Source organism: Diprion similis, chromosome 10 (genome assembly GCF_021155765.1).
Source record: "Diprion similis isolate iyDipSimi1 chromosome 10, iyDipSimi1.1, whole genome shotgun sequence".
NCBI lineage: Eukaryota > Metazoa > Arthropoda > Insecta > Hymenoptera > Diprionidae > Diprion > Diprion similis.
In genome coordinates, this window is record NC_060114.1 from 12236097 (window position 1) to 12257418 (window position 21322).

General features: G+C 38.3%; 3 protein-coding genes across 12 annotated transcripts; 1 reads left to right on the forward strand and 2 right to left on the reverse strand.

Moving 5' to 3' along the window:
• Positions 1 to 387: 387 nt before the first annotated feature.
• LOC124411314 (pyrroline-5-carboxylate reductase 2-like) lies at positions 388 to 3795 on the reverse strand. The gene is made up of 6 exons (XM_046890387.1): positions 3544 to 3795; positions 3411 to 3481; positions 1876 to 2049; positions 1222 to 1434; positions 973 to 1138; positions 388 to 903 (listed from the first exon to the last, which is right to left on the reverse strand). The coding sequence occupies exons 1-6, from the start codon at positions 3611 to 3613 to the stop codon at positions 782 to 784; spliced, it is 816 nt and encodes a 271-aa protein (XP_046746343.1). The 5' UTR covers positions 3614 to 3795; the 3' UTR covers positions 388 to 781.
• Positions 3796 to 7570: 3775 nt separating this feature from the next.
• LOC124411961 (zinc finger protein 260-like) lies at positions 7571 to 11700 on the forward strand. Its single transcript, XM_046891539.1, has 4 exons — positions 7571 to 8202; positions 8284 to 8628; positions 9151 to 9417; positions 9553 to 11700. The coding sequence occupies exons 1-4, from the start codon at positions 8062 to 8064 to the stop codon at positions 11017 to 11019; spliced, it is 2220 nt and encodes a 739-aa protein (XP_046747495.1). The 5' UTR covers positions 7571 to 8061; the 3' UTR covers positions 11020 to 11700.
• A 2015-nt stretch (positions 11701 to 13715) lies between these two features.
• On the reverse strand, positions 13716 to 21282 carry LOC124411962 (transmembrane and coiled-coil domains protein 2). 10 transcript variants are annotated; one of them, XM_046891542.1, is made up of 12 exons: positions 21235 to 21282; positions 19933 to 20141; positions 18730 to 18925; positions 18475 to 18640; positions 18117 to 18345; positions 17945 to 17989; positions 17657 to 17739; positions 17460 to 17468; positions 16925 to 17253; positions 16441 to 16841; positions 15754 to 15914; positions 13716 to 15653 (listed from the first exon to the last, which is right to left on the reverse strand). In XM_046891542.1, exons 2-11 carry the CDS (start codon positions 20067 to 20069, stop codon positions 15758 to 15760), a joined length of 1752 nt encoding a protein of 583 aa, XP_046747498.1. In that variant the 5' UTR covers positions 20070 to 20141; positions 21235 to 21282; the 3' UTR covers positions 13716 to 15653; positions 15754 to 15757. The 10 variants fall into 10 exon arrangements, with proteins under 10 accessions (XP_046747498.1, XP_046747496.1, XP_046747501.1 ...); XM_046891540.1 differs by lacking the exon at positions 21235 to 21282 and adding an exon at positions 20609 to 21180; XM_046891545.1 differs by lacking the exon at positions 21235 to 21282 and adding an exon at positions 20609 to 21179 and having other exon boundaries at positions 16925 to 17214.
• Positions 21283 to 21322: the final 40 nt, after the last annotated feature.

A 21322-nucleotide genomic window follows, 5' to 3' on the forward strand; every position in this document is an offset into this window, starting at 1 on the left:
TGGAGTGCACCCAAAATCAATGACTCCTACTATTACATTTGACGCAACAGTTGCGCAGATAAAACAAAATTTTGTTGTTCTACAATCAACCTTGCGGTCGAGGGCCGCTGCGACTTGGGATTAGGACCGGGACCTCGTGCAACAGTTTTTTGCACAAGAAACGGCAATAGAATATCTGAAATTCTCAGTCACGTCTCTTGTCTAAAGAGATCCAAACCTTTTCGGAATTGACAAACTATTGTGATATCTGCAGTCCCAAAATCTCTTTCAACCTGTTTTTCTAGAAATTTTAATATAATTTCCCGACAGATTGTTCCGAGGGAGATTGCAGCAGTTGTAGTTGCTCATCATCTCTGTAGGTCAAATTCAACACATATAGCGTTTCAAAATAGTTTATTCTATAACCACCATGTCAATCATTATAATTTCTTTAGCAACAATTATGCCCTCTTAAGTACTACGTACATGACCTGCTCACACTGCACAATTAAACAATAATTTGAACCGTGTCTAACACTCATTCGTTAACCTCTACTATGTCATCACACCAACGGTCCCTTATGGCAGTCGAGAACGCTTGCAAAAGCCCCACCCTTCTGAAGTCACTGTCCTACTGCAGTATAAATAATAATTGCAATTTCAAGCGAATGTTCGTCGCGGCCTATAATAAGTAGGAGCTTCAAGACCCTCGAATATTCTGACTAATGCGATGAACGATTTCCTGAACAAAAAACGGGCGTTTTGCTCAATTCACGTTCTGCATTCATCCTTTACGAACGCTTTAATTCGGTTTAGCAGCCGCGGTCACCTCTCTACAGCGCTCAGTAGCAGCTTCAACAGCGCCAATGAGGGCAGACCTCAAACCATGTCGCTCAAGGTAGTGGATTGCCGTGATTGTTGAACCTTAAAAAAAAAACGAATTCTCGTATCGAACGTAAAAATATATCCGTCAAACCACCTCTTCTTGCTTACCTGCTGGGGATGCTACGTCGTCTTTCAGCTTCCCCGGGTGTTCATCCGTGTCCCGAACCATTGTCGCTGCTCCCAGAACTGTTTGCGCTGCTAATTTGTAAGCCAAGGGCCTGGTGAGGCCCATTTTCACCCCTCCGTCGGCCAAGGCTTCAATCATCATGTAGACCTGGCGAATACAGACCACTCGTATAAAGGACGAAACAAGTATGATGTAAACACAATACTACGGTCATCGATATTGCAACTCACGTAAGCGGGACCGGAACCGGCTAAAGCTGTGACAGGATCGATCATAGTCTCCGTCACCTCCTCGCATACTCCAACACTGGAGAAGAGCCGTTTCGCTATCGCGACATCCTCGTCGCCCACGTTAGAACCGCGTGCATATACCGTTGCACCGCAACCCACGAGCGCTGGCGTATTCGGCATCACCCTGATGACCGGGGTACCCGACGGCAGAGCCTGGAACATTAAAATAATGGCATATCGATAGGCTATTCAATTGGTAAAATAGAAGGAAATAATCAAATCCAATTTTGGACAATCTCGGATGAAAGTGTAATTGGCTTCGAAACTAACTCTTGAACAACTTGCTTGAATACGAATATTGGCCTATCCTGGTGGAAAAATATTTCCAACTCACAGTATTCCACTCACGTGAAATAAAACGGAATATTTTCCTAGTTAATTAGAGATTAGATTAATCAGACTGAAGTTAGTAACATTATTGTAATGATGTATCTTTAGAAAAAGTCGTTATTTTGCAATTTTAGAATTACATGAAATTTAGGCAACCGTTATTCTCTCCATTCCGTTCTAGTTTTCCACTATAGACATGTTGCGTTTCTTTTCTTCCTTTCGAAGCAGGATGATTGATAATAGTAATAAATAGATTAGGCAAACCTTTTCTAGGGCAGCCAAAGACACACCCATCGCGATTGAGAGCGTTAGCTTCCGCGGGCTGTTCTTCAACTCTGAAAGTACCGCAGGGGCAACCTGTGGCTTCACCGCAAGAATCAGAACATCACCGTGTTCAGCGATCGTCCGGTTTTCGAAGATAGCTCGCGCGCCAATATCCTACCAAAAAATCCTGTGTCATTAGTTATAAGCAGTCAAAAAGCTCAATAATAAAGTAACTATTATTGATAGTCACCATTACAAAAATTGCTATTTTATGATCGCAGTAACGTGTTGCACAGTCCCGGATTAATCGTAAGGCTAAGGCTATAGCATTGGGCCCTCGAAATTTTCAGCCCCTCAATTTTGACAATCAAATTTTTCAAAATATGTAGTACCAAGATTTTCAAACATTTGGATATTTGAACTATCAATCTTTGCCAATAATGGATTGCACGAATATCAATGTCTCGCTGCAATCCGATACCGAAAAATTTCCTGCATGAAGTTCGAGAACTTTGACCACACGTGTACAAAATATCGGAAGCCGCTAATTTTTGTATCGTATCGTAGAAAAATCTAAATGCTTTGTCCCTATTCAGCATAGAGGGTGAAATCGCTCTTGACATAGATTTTGAAAATGTAAAGGCTGATTTTGGCAACGTTAAGGCGCAAAAAAAAATCAAACATAATCACTTAATATGGTAATACCAACTGTGTTTCCCTATACAATTCTATTTTATACAAAGTTAATTATTACACATGAGAGAAATATAATAATAATAATGTTTTCTTAAGCTTACAATTAATCGATTCAATTTTCTGTAGCCACTTTTTAAATTTAACCTATTATACCATCTTGCAGGACCGAAATTCGGCCTTTTTTGTAGAGTAACTGAAGGTATCGTGCCCCCTTAATGCGGGCCTGGTGTTGCATCATAATTTGGAACAAAGTATTAATCTGCTATCATATCATACGATCATACTGCTATCCAATATGATAAACAAAAGAGTCCAGTGTCTTATCAATCAGAAAAAATATTATTGTTCGTTCGAATGTTGTACGAATGATACTTTCAACGTTGAATAATGGTTATGCACTATATGATTCACGTATAGTGAACATCACTTGGCAAACATACTTACAATTAAAAGTAGTAATCTATGGATAAACACCCTGAACCTAAGAGCCATAAATATTGTTTCACAGGGACTTGACATTGGTGAGTTCAATGTCATCGCGAATTTGAATCAAACTTAGTGATTAACTCCCAATAGTGTGCTGCTGCTCTGCACCTACTTCGTTTATGATACTAACTTCGATACTTTGCACTATTAAAGGCCAGTAATTTTAGAAAAAAGTGATTACTGATGAGACCAGAAGGCGATAACGTTTATAACAGATAATGTGAGTAACATATCACTCTAATTCAGCCGCTTCAGTAGATAGACTTCATTATCGGAGGATAAATCATTTGTTAATAACAGATCAGTAGGATAGATTACTCTGACGCAGTAGAAAAATCTAAAGACATAATAACCTGGAAGGCTTTTATGCTGTCAGTGTCGTTTGGGAGACAACTGGCCAAAACCAACTCTGCCTTGGTCAATCCTAGACAGAACAAGAATCCATTATGACTCGGTATTCAAGAAACGTTGAAACTTGGACCTCACCGGCTCCTATAAACCCCTTCACCAAAGCTTGAGCCATTTTACCGGCTCCACAGAACCCGATCTTCAACATTTTATAACTCAAATTATACTGATCGTAAACCAAAATCAATAGTCAAACACACGAGAACTGAGCGCTTCAGTAACAATTATTCTGAACGGGAGCAATAATCGTGTAGCAAGTAGAACTGCTCGTGGATAACTGAACCTCAAGGTCTGCGATGTGTAATCTTACTGTTGTGGAAACGCTGAGCTGCTCTGCTGCAGCAGACTGTAAAGTAGTAAATTCATCTGTTCGATGAGCAGCATCGTGTAGCTTGAGTAATTTAATCAATTCCAATAACATGATGATTGGGTAACAGAACATCGTCGTATAATGTAAAACTCACAAGTCTTGAACTGGAACTATAATATTATCAGGCAACAAATACAGGCCAAAATGTTTCCATTTCTATTTTAGCCAACATAGCTGCTCATTCTAAGAGGAATAATTATTCCTATGCAACCCATATAGCGTTACTCCATTATTTATCGAATTATATTGATAAGCTGTTATCTGAGAAAAGCGACGAGCAGAATTTTTAACCCAATGGACTGATAATGAGAGCCTCTGAGTTATCCGTTGTAAGGAACCCCTGCGCCCTCGGCGGGGGATTGCTCAGCGGTACACAGTTTAATGATACACATAAATAAATGACCGATGACATTTTGCCCCCGAGCAATGTGTTGCACAAAAATTGCTTTGTAGCTCGTGGAATTCTGGTACACTGGAAATATTGTACACGGTGACTGTTATACATGAAAATAGAATAAACTGAAACTATTAAATGCCAACTAACAATTTTTAGTTTCTACGTTCAAAATTCTCGCATTTTACCAAATCAATTTGTACAACATTAACGTCAAAATCATGCGTTATGATTTGCTTCTTGCAAATACAACGTACTCCGAGAGATTAAGCTCAATCGGTAAAATCAGAATCAGGCGATAAACATTAATGTCAAACACTAGGGAAACTTATACTTGGGAAGTTCGTAATTTTATGGGTAAAAATAATATCTGGGGCGGGGGTAGGGGCTCCTAAATGTTAATTATCGTTATAATTTCGCTATGAAATATTTTTATTTATTATTTTTATCGTCCTGTTTACTTTTTATACCATTCCAGATAACAACATGCGTGTAAATTTTGCCGCTAAAAAACATTGCTAGCAATATTAGAAAAGGTGTATTCTCAGTCGGTATCAAAAGTCAAGCAAATAATTTCAATCAAAAGCTCTCAGCAAAATATCTGCTGAATGCAAGCAATAGTTACTGTACATCAAAATAACAAACAATTATAGCTGTACATTTGCTGCACAAATATTACTCTGCAAAAATTTTCGGTATAAATGCAACGACAATCGCAGTAAGCAAAACAGACTTGTTGCACAAACACGCTTCGTTATCAGGGATGTGTCCCGTCTGTACGTAAATCCTAGCACTCAATTATACTAAGGCAAAGATCCCTTTTCGACACCACCCGATAGGACGAAAAAATCGGAAGCTGTGTTGGACATGAGTTTACGATTGGTTTGGTACCCAATAACGCTGGTGTGCAATCGGGTCGTGTCAAAACAGGCCCGGGTTCACTGATCGTTAATTCTTGTGGTCAAATGCCTTGCAAAACTTGCTATTTGAATAATTAAATTCAATGTAAGGCAATGAAATTGCAATTATTTGAACTTCTTAACATTCAAATGTTTGGATTAGAACAAATGAACTCGTTCAGTTCACGTCTTGTTGCGCCTTAAGGGGGGGGTAAGGGTTTCAGCGTAAAAAAAAAAAACACTTTTTTTGTGAATTTTTTTTGAAATTATGGATCGAGCAAATTCATTGAAACCTTTTGTACATTATTAAGCATACTTTTAACAATATTCTGTAATTTTTTCATGCAGAAATATTGCAAAACAAGCCGGTGACAGAGCTTGCCCCAGAACGTCTTAGAAAAAAAACCATTTGCGGTGTTCACTATATCTCGGTCGGAAATTATCTGAAATCAAAGTCCATTAAAACTTAGTCAAAGTATTATCAAATCCTCCCCCCAACGTTCTACGATTATTTCTTTTTTCATTTAAAAATTTTTGGTGGCCATCTAAAGTGTAAACTGCTATTTTCCACGAAAAAGTCTGCCATTTTGTGGGTGGGAAACCCCCTTAATGTAAAAAAAAAAAATTTAAACTAAACGTTGGGGGGAGGTATTTTATATATAGAAAATGTGTACCAAGTTTGAATGAATCGGTCAAGTAGTTTGTAAATGGCAGTGAACACGGACTTTGAAAAAGTAGTTTTGAGAAAAACGCGTTTAAAGTTTATTGAGCTAAAAAAGTGAAGAAAAAAAACTCTGTCACCGGCTTGTTTTGCAATATTTCTGAATTAAAAAATTACAGAATATTGTTAAAAGTATGCTTAATAATCTACAGAAGGTTTCAATAAATTTGCTCAATCCATACTTGCAAAAAAAATTCACAAAAAAAGTGTATTTTTTTACGCTGAAACACTCCCCCCCCCCCCCCACTTCAAGAGTTTTGCTCAGATCGACTTAAAATTTTGAGAATATATTCTTGAAATGTTTAACAATAAGATAAGACAAAAAAAAATTCGATTTTTCGAAAGTGTAAACCCTTACCCTCCCCTTAATCTAGGCAACTCAACATACATTGCTACGCATTGCTGAAGCAGACCAATGGGGCAGTCTAACCCACACCCTCTTGGACTTAGTCCACGAAGTTTTGTATCGTTGTTCCATCTTCGAAAATCATTTCAATTTTTTTTAGATTTTTTCTACCCCCAGACGCCCCAAGAGCTCCTCAAATGATATTTTTATAACGTTTGAAAAAACCAAAAATATTTCAACCAAAATTGAAGTGGATAGGCGAAAAGGTAATTTTTTATTCATTTTTCTCTAATGAATAATTTTTTTCAGTTATTTTGATTTTTTCCAGAATTTTCAGGGTTTGATATATCTTTCCTAATACAACAACAATATGGAAATTTGAATCGAAATTCAAAATTGAAAAAAACAAAACATCTAAGAAAAAAAAGTTACCCAAGTATTAATTTTTAAAAAATCTCAATTGCAACTTACAGATTGTTATTATGTTAAAATATTAATAAAAATAACCGTTTTACCTGCCTTCTTCAATTTTCAGGAGAATATTTTTGGTATTTCAATTAGGAGCTCTGTGGGCGCTAGAGGGGAAGTTAGGAAAAATCTGAAAAAATCAGAATGATGTTTGGATTTGGAACAATGTAAAAAAAATCGCGGACCAATCCCAAGAGATTAAGAGTCAGACCCGAGTCGAACTAATGTGGAATGTTAAATATAAGATACAATTTAGTTCGTACATACATTTTCAGAAGTTAAATACATACACCAGATTGAAAACTACGGCACATCACCTATGCTAACAATAAAATATATCTGTATCTTATGAATTACAGTACCTATCTTGTAGTGGCTAATATTCGTAATCATATACCTATTTTTCTACCACAATGAAAAAAATATATGATCTAGTTATTTTTATTTCCTCTGCTTTTTTGCACACATGAGAATTGAAATTTTCCTCGTCCGAACGGGGACTCTACTGAAACTTCGATAATGCCGAGTTTTTAATTTTTGAAATCATTAGAAATAGATTTACTGAAAAATTCCGTCAAGATTTAGATTACGCTAACATGTGTCCGAAAGTTTCAACCTTCTTGCGATGAATTGTATACGCAAGGAATTTTTAGTAGACTGCAGCCGTACGCATACACTTTCCGCGTAGATGACTGAAATTTTTTCTAAATAAAAGTTAATTAACTAATTGTTAACAAAATTTCACAAGAGACCCGGTGATTAGAACATGTGGCATAAGTAGAACGCCTGTGAGACCCGCTGAACACTACAAGCTATACATAGTTCAGTGGCGAGACCCCTCGCCACCGTCTAACTATCGAAAATGAGCTTCCTTTTATACCGACAACGCCCAGATGGGTATCCTAACCCTAGCCTTTCGATAGGGCGGTTCATCTTTTCACGGTATATAACCAATGTCTGCCGTCCGCGACCGATGTCCGTGAAATCGGAACCTGCATCCCTCCGTAAAGAATTTTTTTACTTGAGAGCACTGGCCTACCCGGTACCTCGTCGTCCGGTGCTTAGGAAAATTAAGAGGTCCGTGAGCCCACCAAAAGTATCATCAGAAAAAAGAAAGACCTCATGTCGTGAACGATATGAGCCTAGGTTGACAATTTGGCACATCGCAGACAGAGAATTTACATGCAGATACAATCGTGGGTTAGCGTGGATCGTCTGTCAAGTCTTGAACTGGGGATGAAGATGTTTTCCTCGCGCCGTCTTCGTCAGTTTGTGAATTATGGGCCCTGAGCGGATGCAAAGTCGGCTCTCGTTCCTGGTTCGTAGCCCGAGGACTGCGACAAGCGCAACGTTGAGAGGTCTTCCGAAGGAATTTCGTGTCTTGGTCTCTTGGTCAACATGGCCGTGATCGAGGAATTCAGCGAGCTTTGCCGGCTCTGCGCTGGTAAGACGAGCCTCAGCCTCGGTCTTCCGATTTTCGAGACTGAAGGTGAGATGCGGCACATAGACGAAAAGATCTCCGCCTGTCTTCCTGTCCAGGTAAGTGGCGACTTTGGCCGACCTGACTTCGCATTAGCGCCTAACCCAACTCTGAATTGCCCTAATTGCCCCACTCTCCAGATCTCCATGACGGACAAGCTGCCAAAATTGGTTTGCCAGGAATGCGCCTACAAGCTGGATCAGCTGTACAACTTCAGAGAGAAATGTCTTCATACAGAGGGGATGTTCGTCGCCATGCTCAAGGGTGTTCATGTCGACGAGAGTCATTTCAAGGAGGGTTGTGGAGAATCGGATCAAATGCAGGCCATGCAAGTGATGGATGATATGGATCTCGCCGGCGGAGAACAGGTAGTTTCTCAAGAAGAGATGTGTCAGCATGGCGGGGAAATTCAAGTTGCTGGTATAGAGCTAGACGGTGATACAGTACGAATGGTTGACCAGCACATACGTGACATGCAGGATGAGGTAGGTAGGAAAACATTATAACATTGAAATGCTCAAAACAGCTTGAAAAAGAAGTGGTTCACATCGAACAGAACTCTGAGCTATGCACTTTTTTCATCACTAATCACTTGTTGTATAAAATACACTTCCAGAAGTTGATTTCAATGTGAAATTTATTTACAATGACAGAGTAAATTATGGAACCACTCTGTTCCAAAATCCAAGTTTACATATTCCTCAACTTGTACTACTTATTATCAATGCCATTACTTAAGAAGCTACTAATAGGATTTCAAGAATTAGTTCGTTATTTTTTTTCCAACTAATGTTTTTCCTAGGATTAATTATTATTCTACAGATGCATATACAAAGAAATAAGGAAATAGTTTCAGAGTTCATTACGTAGCTCATACAACTTTTTTTTTAAATTCTGCAAATTTAAAGCTCCAACTCCCTACAACTACTATTTTTTTTTACTGATGAGCCAACTTCGTACTAATATTTGTTCAAGAAGCTTGGCAATCTTAAAACTACCCATTACAGGTCTCTAGTCAGCAGATTACGATGCATCTGGAAGGAGATGTGACGGTTGTGAGTAACCTGACTGTTGGGACCGACCTCAGCCAGCTGGACATAAACTATGTGACATCAATCAGCCCACAGAATCAAGACTGTCAGGATACATGCCAAATGGAACGGGTACAATTCTGCAAAGATATAAAATTTGAACCTGTTATTGTGAAGGATGAATATCACAGGCTGCAAGAACGACTCTCTACAGAATGTTCGACAGAAGCTAATGAGACTGACGTTAGTGTCAATAACATGGATGCACCATTATATGTACAGAAAAACTTCTCAAAACTTATATTAAATTTCAGTAATAAATGATTTTTAGAATCAATTGAAAATTTTCGAAACTTCATAAAAATTTTATAATTACAGGAAAGAGAAAATGGCATGCACCAACCAGAAAGTGATAGTGATAGTGAGGTGGATGCATCGGTCGAGAACGAGAACGAGATGGAGACACGAACTGAGGATGGAACTGAGGATCCCTTGCAATCCGGAATAGCCCCGTCAACAAGTGGACATAGTAATCTAAGTAGCAATGCAAGTGAAACGCCTGTGGAATATACTAAATCAGCTAAAGCATCACTGCTACAAGCAATTCTGACCAATCCTAGTATAGATGAGACAGGTAACAGTTGGTATGTCTGTCGTTTGTGCAACGAAGCAGCCACCGAACCTTCCAGCCTTGCGCAACACTTTGAGGTTCATTTTTGCAGCTGTGCATGTGGTATATACTACACAAGCGTCGAGGCTCTGAATATCCATAAGCAGCACTGCCAGATGAGTAAGAGCAAAGAGGTATTATGCACAACTGAGCCATGCAGTGATATTGCAACAAATCCGGAGGAACAAAAAAAGCCTGGAACAACAGCTAGGCAAAAATGGACGCCAAAAATTTGTACAGAGTGTGGAAAACAGTACAGAACTAATTACAAACTTCAAGAGCACATGCGAAAGCACACTGGTGAGAAACCGTTTCAATGCCTACTCTGTGAGAAGGCGTTTCGTAGTAAAATTGGTCTCGCCCAGCACACGGCAACACATACGGGACAGTTTGATTATACTTGCTCAACTTGTGGCAAAGGATTCCAGTGCAAAAGCTACCTCATAGTACACCAGCGTGTGCACTCAGACCTAAAACCCTATCCTTGCAGTACATGTGGTCAAAACTTCAAGACGAAACAGTCGCTGCTAGATCATCAAAATCGACACCTGGGTGTCAAACCGTACATGTGCGACATATGCGGTAAGGGATTCATAACGAAAGGACTGTGCAAAAGCCATCAGAAAATTCATTCAGGAAAGGATAATCGTCAGTATCCTTGCATGGTCTGCAACAAACTGTTTGTTAGTAAAAGCTACCTGAATACTCACCTTCGTATTCATACTGGTGAAAAGCCGTATAAATGTGAGGTATGCGGAAAGGGTTTCCTCACGCGGGTTGACCTCAAAATTCACTCCACAATGCACACCGGTGAGAAGAGTTTCGTATGTGAGATGTGTGGCAAAGCGTTTGCTCGTCGTGCGGCTCTCCGATGTCATCGCCGATCGCATACCGGTGAGCGGCCCTACAGATGCGACGTATGTGGAAAAACATTCACTCAGTTCAGTCCTATGGCGATACACAAACGTCTTCACACTGGTGAACGTCCATACGAGTGCGATATTTGTCGCAAAGCATTTGTATCCAGGTCTACTATGATGTGCCATCGCAAGAAGCACCATCTTCCATCGACTACAGATCAGAAGGAGGAGGTGTCTGACCAAGTCATGGAAATTATATCGACTGAGATTGTGGTCAGAGGGTCCCACGATGGAATACAGATAACTGCTGATTGAACCTGTGTACAGATAAACTGTAAAAAAAATGATACAAAAATGGGGGTGATGAGGGCAACAGCAAACTCATTGTCAGAGTCAACTCCATGTTGGAATCATGTCTCTAGAAGACTTCAGTATCTGAACGGAATTTTCTAGTAACGTGACTTTGCTACAATATGAACTATCATTGAAAATATCATCATGTTCAAAATAAGGAATTTGTAAAATATTGTCCTCATGTTTCTGCCAGAGTTTAAAGGTACTGATATTTTGGTTAGCCAATACTGAACAGTAAAAACTTATGCATATAACTTTCCAGATTGAAAATTTTTCTCTCTTGAGATACATATGTTGGCGATACTGTGTCCCATGTTCTTAAAAAATTATTTTACGAGAGATGTGACTGACGAATAATTGGCAATGGTTTTAATATACCGTGAATGTCTGTTGAAACAGATCCTGTTAAGTCACACAGTCACCGCAGTAACCGTGTGGCTTGGAATGGTCTATTCCAACAAACATTCACGGTATGCATAGAATGTTGCAGGAGTGGAGCTTAAAATTGGTAAACCTACCGCAAACCGAACACAAATTTCCCTGCCAAGTCTGCTTATTTTTATAAAAACCAAGTTGTGTGTATTTTCTACCTTCATATTATTAAAAAAAATTCTTATAATTGGACCTCAAACGTATACATATGTATAGTATGTATCGTAAATAACTCAAAGTAGTGAGAGAGTAAAGTAACAATAATAATAACAACAATAACAGTAATTTTGAACTTGCACATCTAGCGATAATCTCTAATATTACTATGGTTCTGAAAATCGAAAACATGATAAACAAAATAATCATAAAACATAAATGGCAAAACTACTGCTTATGGTGTGATAACTATCCACATTCATTATTTACTCAAATGATGGTGAATTGTTTCAGAAGACAAAATGAGATTCACTACATTTGAATACATAGGAATCTGTATACGTAAATTCCTTGTACGTACATACATACTGTGTACAAATGATTTGCTACACAAGCAAACAAACTCATCATAATACCTAATAGCAAATATAAATTCATAGAAATGGCTTCACAGATTTTATACTAGTAGATATTTTTTGCGCATATTCCCCGTTTGTTATCTTGCTAACAATATAATACAGTAGATTGTGTACCAAGGTGGCAAAGTAGGATTGTTAAGGCCAAGCATATGTTTACAATATCAGTGGTAGGTGAGCGTGTGCGCAAGCCGAAGACGAATATTGCAAATATATATGGCGAACAAGACTTTACCTCCATGGTGCTCACATTATTTTACGTAGCAAAAGTATGGTTTACAAATTGTTTTTTTTTTCATAGCGGGGTACAAGAAAGAGCACTTTCTAGTATTAGAACGTAAAAGTGCACTTTTCTGTACTCCAATGCATTTTTTTTTGGACTGTTGCTGAAACGATTATTTTACGTACGTAATGCAGGAAAAAAAACCGTGTAAACAATACTGTGTTACATAAAATAATTTTCATACGTCTATACAGTTAACGATATCACCTAAAAATTGGTCCCTTCAGGCATCGCGGTAGGATTTCTTTAGATTTTTTTTCTTTTTTCCATTGTTATCGTTATTTGTAACGCCAAATTTACGAATTGTAAGATTACCCAAGGCACAAATACACGGCTAATACCTGGGGCACTATATAAATTTTACGAACCAGTTCTACACTTTTTTCTGCTATCGCAAATTATGTAGCAGACATACATTTAAAATTGATAATGAAAATAAAGACTCGACCATGTACTATTTTTAAAACTACCACTGGTTTTTCAATCTTGTTCATTTGGTACATTCAATTAATAAAAGTTGCATTTTGTCTTTTTGTTCGAATTACAGATTCATCATATTCAGCGTAACAATATAGACGTATAGTAATGGAGATGATCAAATGTTCATAAAAAAATATGCAACTAACGAGAGAAAATGATGCTGAAAAAAATAGCTTCTCTCAATAAATTATGTTTATTTGGTGATAAAACTCAATGAACTACACTAACTAATATATTGATTTAATAATCGTCAACTTCTGGTCATACTTATCTACATTATCTTTAGGCAATGCGATGCTTTGTACAATGCTTTTTCTTTCTTTTTTCATTAAACATACACATGTATATGAATACATTTATGCCGCGTGTATGTATGTGTATAGGTGTCCATATGCATATTGTTATATATATAACATTTGTGCCACACGGTAATGAAGTGAACATCATATCTGAATAGGAGCTTTTAGCATCCAGCAACGCGATTCTGGTTTTCACTCTGGAGTTAACAAGTAATATTGCTAGTACGTAACATGCATTGTGGACTTGAATTAACATCGCTCACTATAGCATTAGTGTGATCCAGAGTCACAATCCAGAGATTGATGTTTGAAGGGTAGCTACTGTTGTTAAAAATATACAGGCCCAAAAATCCTTGCAATTTTCAATGATTTTCGTTGAATTGTTGAACAACCCCTGCGGCCCCTAAACATTCACGAAAATTTTTTACTACACTGCCTAACTGCATCGGTAGAACGAGTGTACATAGTCTCGTCCAATGGTGCAAAGTGCGCATAACTAATCACACTACAATGTACGACTTCCGCTTCTGATTAGTTTTGCGTGATGTAATGGGAAATGTGAAATTACGAAATTTGGTGTAAAACATTTCACCATTCTTTCTGGATATATAGAACGTGCGAGTCTTGATATCATATGTATATGCTCGTTTGTTGGTCCAGAAAAATAAATATCCTCACGTTGTCATTATTGATTTAAAAGTGGCAGATATTCATATTAAAATAGTAAATACTACACCCGGTATTGCAATTATTTAAAAATACGACGTAGAAAAGAAATTACGAATGTTTTGTACACTGGCGACAGTATGTTGGTAATCTTGTTGTTGAAGACCTTGATCAATATTTACTGAAACATGTTATGTTATAATCGTGACGCAACAACACAGCAATAACGTACACAAGGCAACACAAATGAATTTAAATACGTTACGCGAATCAACCGCGGGGTATGTAATCGGTAACGCAACATTAGCCCATCAGTCTTTCTCTCATTTCACTCATCTGTCATGGTTCATTTCCTTTTAGTACTCAGTCATATACCTAATACACGCGTATTTTATGAAAACTTCTATCTACAGCGACACTTGCCTCTTGCATACCTACATAAAAAGCTCCAGATAGCAGTGTTGCTCATGCTAGATTATACATATATCTATAAACTACTATGTGACACCGAATATATAAAATGATAAATCAACGCGGAGTAAATCTGACCGCGTATCACGACGACGGTGTATTAAAATATCCTAAGGATAATTGAATCTAATATAACATACCGGCGGCAAACACTGCTTTCCTGTTACTTTTCTCCTATACCTAAGTTTATGTCAAAGTATTACAGTCAATAGTCTTAATTTTCTATAACATGAATAATATTTTTACCTGAACTTAAACGTCTTATAATAACAGACAGTGAATACTAGTATGCAACAGTAGCGTAAAGTTGAAGGCGAGACTGAAAAAAGACTGTAAGTTGCATTTTTCGTTAACTGGCACTTACAGCCTTTTCAATTTCCTTTTCAATTTACAAAAGTCGTTGATATTACGTGTATTTGCTGATAGATACCTATCTTAATCAATGGATTGAAATGAGATTGTTTTACTTCATTCATATCATTTCAAGATTTATCAAATAGATTCTTCATAACGAACGCGTACCGTTTTATCGAAGATTGAAAGGATGCAGAAAAAAAACGTAATCTTATTTTTGAACGGCTTTCGTCCGCAATCGTAGTTATCGCTATAATGCATCGTAAATGTAGATAATTGAAACGTCAATCAATAGCAAATGAACTATGTTCTAAGGGAATGAAAATTGTTGACCTGTGTATGTAACTTAAGACATGCAGCTAACTGAAAAGCGATAAGCCAGTGAATTTTTTCATACGAACGGTACCGATCCTTGAAAAGATATTTATTTATTTAACGAATCAGCTTTAGTTATTTCAACCATTTCATTTTGTAATCTATAACCTCGTTCGAATGTCGAATTAGAATCTTTGAAAATATTCAATATTCCTCGAGTTGGGAGGATTCACTTCACTTGCGATCACCTACAACCATATTGTACAAATTATCATTATTACACCCAACCCGCATAAACAAATAAAGCTCCTACAAGTGATAATAACAATATTTAACTAAAACGACACAATTCCAAAAAAATTTCTGTCAATAGCGTCGCACCATAGTCTATCACGTTTCATCGAATCATTTTGTGCCCCGAGGATGAGGCACTCTACACATACATTTGATTCAATTTTTTTTGTTTTCATCGATACGATCAGAGAACCCGTGGACTGAGGTTGAAATCATTGATCTCAACGTGCAATGAACATTTAGTACTACATAACGCCCCGAATTTCATGATATGACGCAACAGCGTCACACGTCATTGGGCACCATTTTTATTGCTTGGAGAATAGGCCAGCAGAAATAGGCATTTACCGACGTGAAGTAGAGCGAGGTACGTGTTCCTTCTTCAATTCAGCAGTGGGGGATACTGGTGATTATATTGAGCGTGCTACCCTGAAATAAATGAATATAAATTCATTTATTGCATTTCGATCATGGTCTACTTAGTCTTTTCATTGCTAGATCGACCATTGAATTAAATTAATCAACTTACAATGCTACTTTACCGCCAAAGTTTGTTTGAGGCGTCGCATTAGATGACTACCAACATCGTGGACCTCTGGCCACTGCTTTAGTACGAATACAATTCCGAGAACGACGAGCGTCGTAGTCAGTATGCGCACCCTGCACATGAAACAATGAGGCTTAGTACAGCTGGAACAGACACGTGAAAATATATAGAAAATGGTAAAGGCAATATTCTAAGGTATACGACTGACGTTGAGTAGAGCTGTTGTTCTTGTTTTTTTTTTTTTTTTTCAATTTGCATTACAGTAGAAATTCTATAATTCAGGGACTATTAGGTTCATGATCAAAACACTTCATATTTTATGGGGATAGAGTATTAAGTAGGAACTGTTTAGTACTTAGTAAATGTATTTTTTAATTATTGATCTTCAATTTTTTGAACACAGACATGCTCTGTTTTTCTGCACCAGAACAGTAACTAGATTGTAATAAAATTATTGTCAGATGAAGCAGAACAGAGCAGAACAGTGCAAGCTGAAAATGCTATGAATGACGTACATGCATAACAGAGAAAATTTGGGTAACGATAATAGCAAGTTCTCTACAAGTTAAATTTCAAAGGCTTTTTTAAAGTACAGTGTCAGACTGAGAAGATGAGAATGATAACAATGAGGACGTAATTCAATTTAAAAAATATTTCTAATTAGTTTACCTGGTCCTCAGGAATGGCATCATTATGCCAGCACCTGTCGCAACGAGAAGTAAGACAACTTGTAGGACTGTAAGAACAACGTTTATCAATTTGACCACCAAAGCTCGTGCGTTGCTGTTGTCAAGCCCTTCCAGTGTGACGTACTGTTGGTGCTGTTGTTGCTGGTGTTCCATCTTCCAAATTTTCGTCTGACAACTTTCCAACATCTCGTGAATATCCCGCAACCGGTCTTCACTCTGATACTGAACCTTTTCTTCCATATCAGTTATTGTCTGCTTTAAATTCTCAATTTCGTTCTGATGGAGCTCAGTGAGGTCGTTAACTTGTTCTTCCAACCGCTCACATCTGAAGCGTTCCTCTTGAAGTGCATGCGATAGATATGCCACTTCTTGCTGAAGAACCTGTCAAATGAAATAAAGCTCACTATTACAAATGATCGAATCCCTGCATGAGAGAGTGTAAGGTTCACAAAATAGAAGCGCACCTTGAATCCTTCAAGCTTTTCTCGCAGCCTATCATAATTTTCTCTGTTTTCTTGAAGCTCGGAGAAAATCGGCTTGAGACTGAACGCAGCACTGTTGCTGTGGCAAGCATGTGGCTGCCCTCTGCTGCCGGGAGCGCTTTCACTGGTAACGCTAGAACACTCCGAGCCTTCTTCAGATGGGAATTTAATAGCAGCGGCACTATGCGTAGAACCCAGACTGCATCCGCCGGGAAGTGTTGCCGAACCATGGTGTGTCTTCTCTTCTTCGACACTACCGTTGTCATCGTTACCTGCACGTGGTGTATCGTTTACATAAAAAGTTGAGCCATCTGTAGACACAGAGGTCGACAGTTAAAATCTTATCATACACTAAAGGTCAATTTAGAAGATACAGTGTAAGAAAAGTACACAAGACAATTTACGAAACTTCTATACAGTCTGTTGACACGAGATGGCATGATCATGTAATATGATTAAAGAAGCGAATCAAACAATTCTAACATCAAGTCACTATACCCAATCGGATGGTACTTACTAGTTTCAACTGCCATGAGCAGCAAGAAACAATTATAATATATTTTAACGAACATTAACACACATTTAAAGCCGTAAAATCTATATTTTGAAGATATTACAATAAAGAAATATATGTACGCTAGTATAGAGTAGGAGAGTAAGAGATATAATCAAAAATGTGAGTCAGAAAGTTGCACATCAGCAGGTATTACTTACGTGATAATGTGTTTATGTTGTCTGCACTGCCAAACTTGTTTTTTATAAGATGTGCAAACTCCCGAGGCTTGGACATGACACTCCTTAAACAAAAACGAATAATTGAAATTATAGTAAAAATTTATAGATGAATTGAAAACAGCAGTGAGAAACTTAATGCATATTCGGATTGTAAATTTGAAGAAAATGCGACATAATATATCAAAAAGGTACCCATAATAAAAGGTCATAGTAATTTTGTGGGTCATGCAAAACCAGGTATCGTAATCTCGCGATTACCGTACTCACCCTGAAAAACCAGTGATTCCATCTCTAATATTACCACCCACATTTCTGAAAGATATTAGATCTCAAATTAGAAGCTATAAATTGAAATCAAGGAACTGCCACAGACGGGATCACAGTATCATGGATATCAGCCTAACAAATGCTGAATTGAAAGTAAAGATCTATGACTTACTTAAGCCCCTGTCCCATATCACGGAGAACTTCTCTAGGTTGTCTATGACTGGTCGGAGCACCATGAACTTCGTAATCTTTCAACTTCTTTGTATAACTCTCCAATTTCTTTTGCAGCTGTGATATACTATGCGCTGACTTTTGATTTTTCTTCTCAAATACAGCCTTGATTCTCATCAGCTGCTGCTTGTCCGCATTAGCAGCTAATTTTAAATACTCGTTTACATTGTCTGAAACAAGTGTGAAAGAAAAAAATTTATTACACTAATCGGTGTGCGCCTTCTTCACAATATACCGCACTGCATAATTCTTGTTTAATGACCAATTATGCTTAGCGTAAAGGATTCTAAGAAGCTCACCGTCTCGCGTCGTTTGTTCTATTCTTATCAACTCTCTGGTTCTTACAATTTTGTTTTGCAAATGCTCCATGGCTTGACGGCCACGGGTGCCGCTTGAGTCAACATCGTCGCTGATTAACTCCGATGATCCGTTCGAAAGGAAGGACTGCGTAGCATGGTACGCCTCCTAAAATTCAACGGAGACCGTCAGAATTGTATATTCTACATGCCTCTCTGGTAAATCTTCAGCCATATTTATCTATATCAATTTCTTACCCCTTCGTCGTCTGTTGGTGGATTAACATTCGATACAAAATCTTCTAGATCAGCTATGGTTCCGGTTGTCCCAGGATCATCTGTACCATCTCCCGAACGTGCAACCGCACCGGGAGATCTTTGCCGTACGCTGCCTTTCATGCCTCCGCCACCGCCACTACTGCCACTGCCTGTGCTTCCTTCACCCGAATGATGTCTGAATAAAAATGAATCTTAGTCATGACTATGAATGCTTTTCATGATTAATTCTTATTCAGTTTGTATCATTTCGATTTCCACGTTACTCTTGTTTTTTGTCCCTGATCAGATTAATTCGTCAACATCGTCTTGGATTTTGTGTATGAAAAAAAAAAATCCCCAGCTAGCACAAATTGATTTGGGAGTAAAATATTACAGCATTTACTACAAAATTAATAACACTTTGATGTTGCTTTTTGCCATGTTGCACCAAACCATTTCGCAATTGGAAGTTGAAATCTATAGTGTTTGTTTACAGTTTCAATTTAAGTTACTTAGAAAGTAGCTTGAACATTATCTATTGCTTAAATATATGTCTAAGTAGAGAAAAATGAGTATCTATGACGATTTCAACAAGTGATAACCACAGTTTCTATATAGATAAGAAATTGAATTTTCCCATCTGCCATATAATATCGCTGTTCTTATCTCAACGCCAAATTATATCTGTTAAGATTTTTTTTTAGTCTAGTAATACGCCGGGAGAGATGCCAAGAGACATATGCCAGCTTTAGCTCAAGCGTGTAAATGAAACATATATTCAAGTTAGAATACTTCCATTGTACAATGTTGAAAAGCGAAGAAAGACAACAACTAAATGAAAATATTTACAAAATCAAGTCTATTACAAATTTGGTGACTTTTCCAGATTTTATGGAAGCATATGAATGTAACAAACGCATTTATGCACATTTTGACAGAGAATATTCTACCGAAAGTAAGATTATAACACAGAATTATACGATCAATGTTTTAGTTTCGTGCTCAATATCACAGGAAACTATAAGATGATCTAAATATCATGACATAATTAAATTTTATCATAGAGCACTGCTCAGAAAGCATGTTTTTGCCGAATAATAGAAACAGTCTAAACTATAAACTGTGAACCAAATTTTCTGTGTACTCTTCGCTCGCCAAGTTTGCAACAACCTTGAAAACATTATCAACCAAAGCAAGACTCACGCAGCGACATTTCGAGACTTTGAAACAGGATCCAGGGTGACTGGGAGATGGTGACGCTGTGCTTGAGTAGTGCTTCGACTTGGCGAAGTGCTTCGGGAGCTGTTCTTGCTTGATGGGGCTACCGAGAGGCTAGCCATTCCTTTTTTCTATCAACGCAATCCTCGCCCATGGAAAGTTCATCGGGCCAAAATCGCGGGTACAACGACAACCTGAAATAACAAACAAAGATTACCCTCAGAGAAAGATGAAAAACAATACATAGCTAAGACACAACGTAAAAATACCGAATGCGGAATACGAGCAGTTCTCTTGCATCCGGATGATGATGATCGCGGCTCTTTAGCTGCGTGACAAGCCGCGATCTGTCATTACTCACAGCCTATTAGTCTTAGCAGCTCATAGCTCATTACTCATTTGTCAAATGCTGCGACAAGGGCAGGGGGGCGACTAAGGGGCGTAGGAATGTTTCGCGCACTCACAACGGTTCGTCCATTGTGGCAGTGCCCGTACACACATGCGTAAGTCTATACGATGCACGCATGCATTTGCGGAACGACGAGTACGCGTACATGGATGTATGATGACACGCATACGCGTGGTAAATTGATACCAGCGAGCAGAGAAACAAACAACGATAGTAGAGACCTACAAACTGAACGAACAACCAAGTGCTCACCTCGTATACTTTTGTCGCGCGCAGTAAATTTTCCTTCTGCCTACTTCAGGTTGGTGGACCCTTCCTTCCTTCCTTTCTTTTCTTGGGACGTGAAGTTCGCAACGAAATTAAATCACACTTACGAGTGTCAACGCAAACAACGCCCGCACAAAACAACGCCAGCCATATCAGAAACTGCAACAACACTAATGACACGCACACGCGGAAGGTTTTCACCCGCGCCCTCCGCGCCGCGCCCCGCACAAAAACACCGAGATATTATTTAGCCCTACCGATTACTTTGACATACGGCTTGACAGTTTATTGTTACTATTATTTGTATTGTTATAACTATCGTTTTCTTATCAACATATCGTCACTGTCACACCCCCGTTCAAGACGAAACGAGCACGAGTCTTATTTTTCTCGTCTTATTTTTCTTCGTCGTCTGTTTTTTCGCGTTTATATTTAATGTATGAAGATGTGTATGCACATAGTATGACACATACCAACCGAGTCCTCTTCTTGAACAGCCGATTCCAAACTTTACTACCGACAATCTAGCCACCTCTTCCTTTCTCTCTTACTTTATCTCTCTCTCTCTCATTCTCCCTCCCTTTCTTTACGTCTCTCTTTCCTTGCCTCACCTTTCGATCAGATTTCGACGAACTGCCGGTATGATTACGACTACTGATAGTGAGTGCGTTGAAGGTTGGATTCGAAATCGCAGTAGAG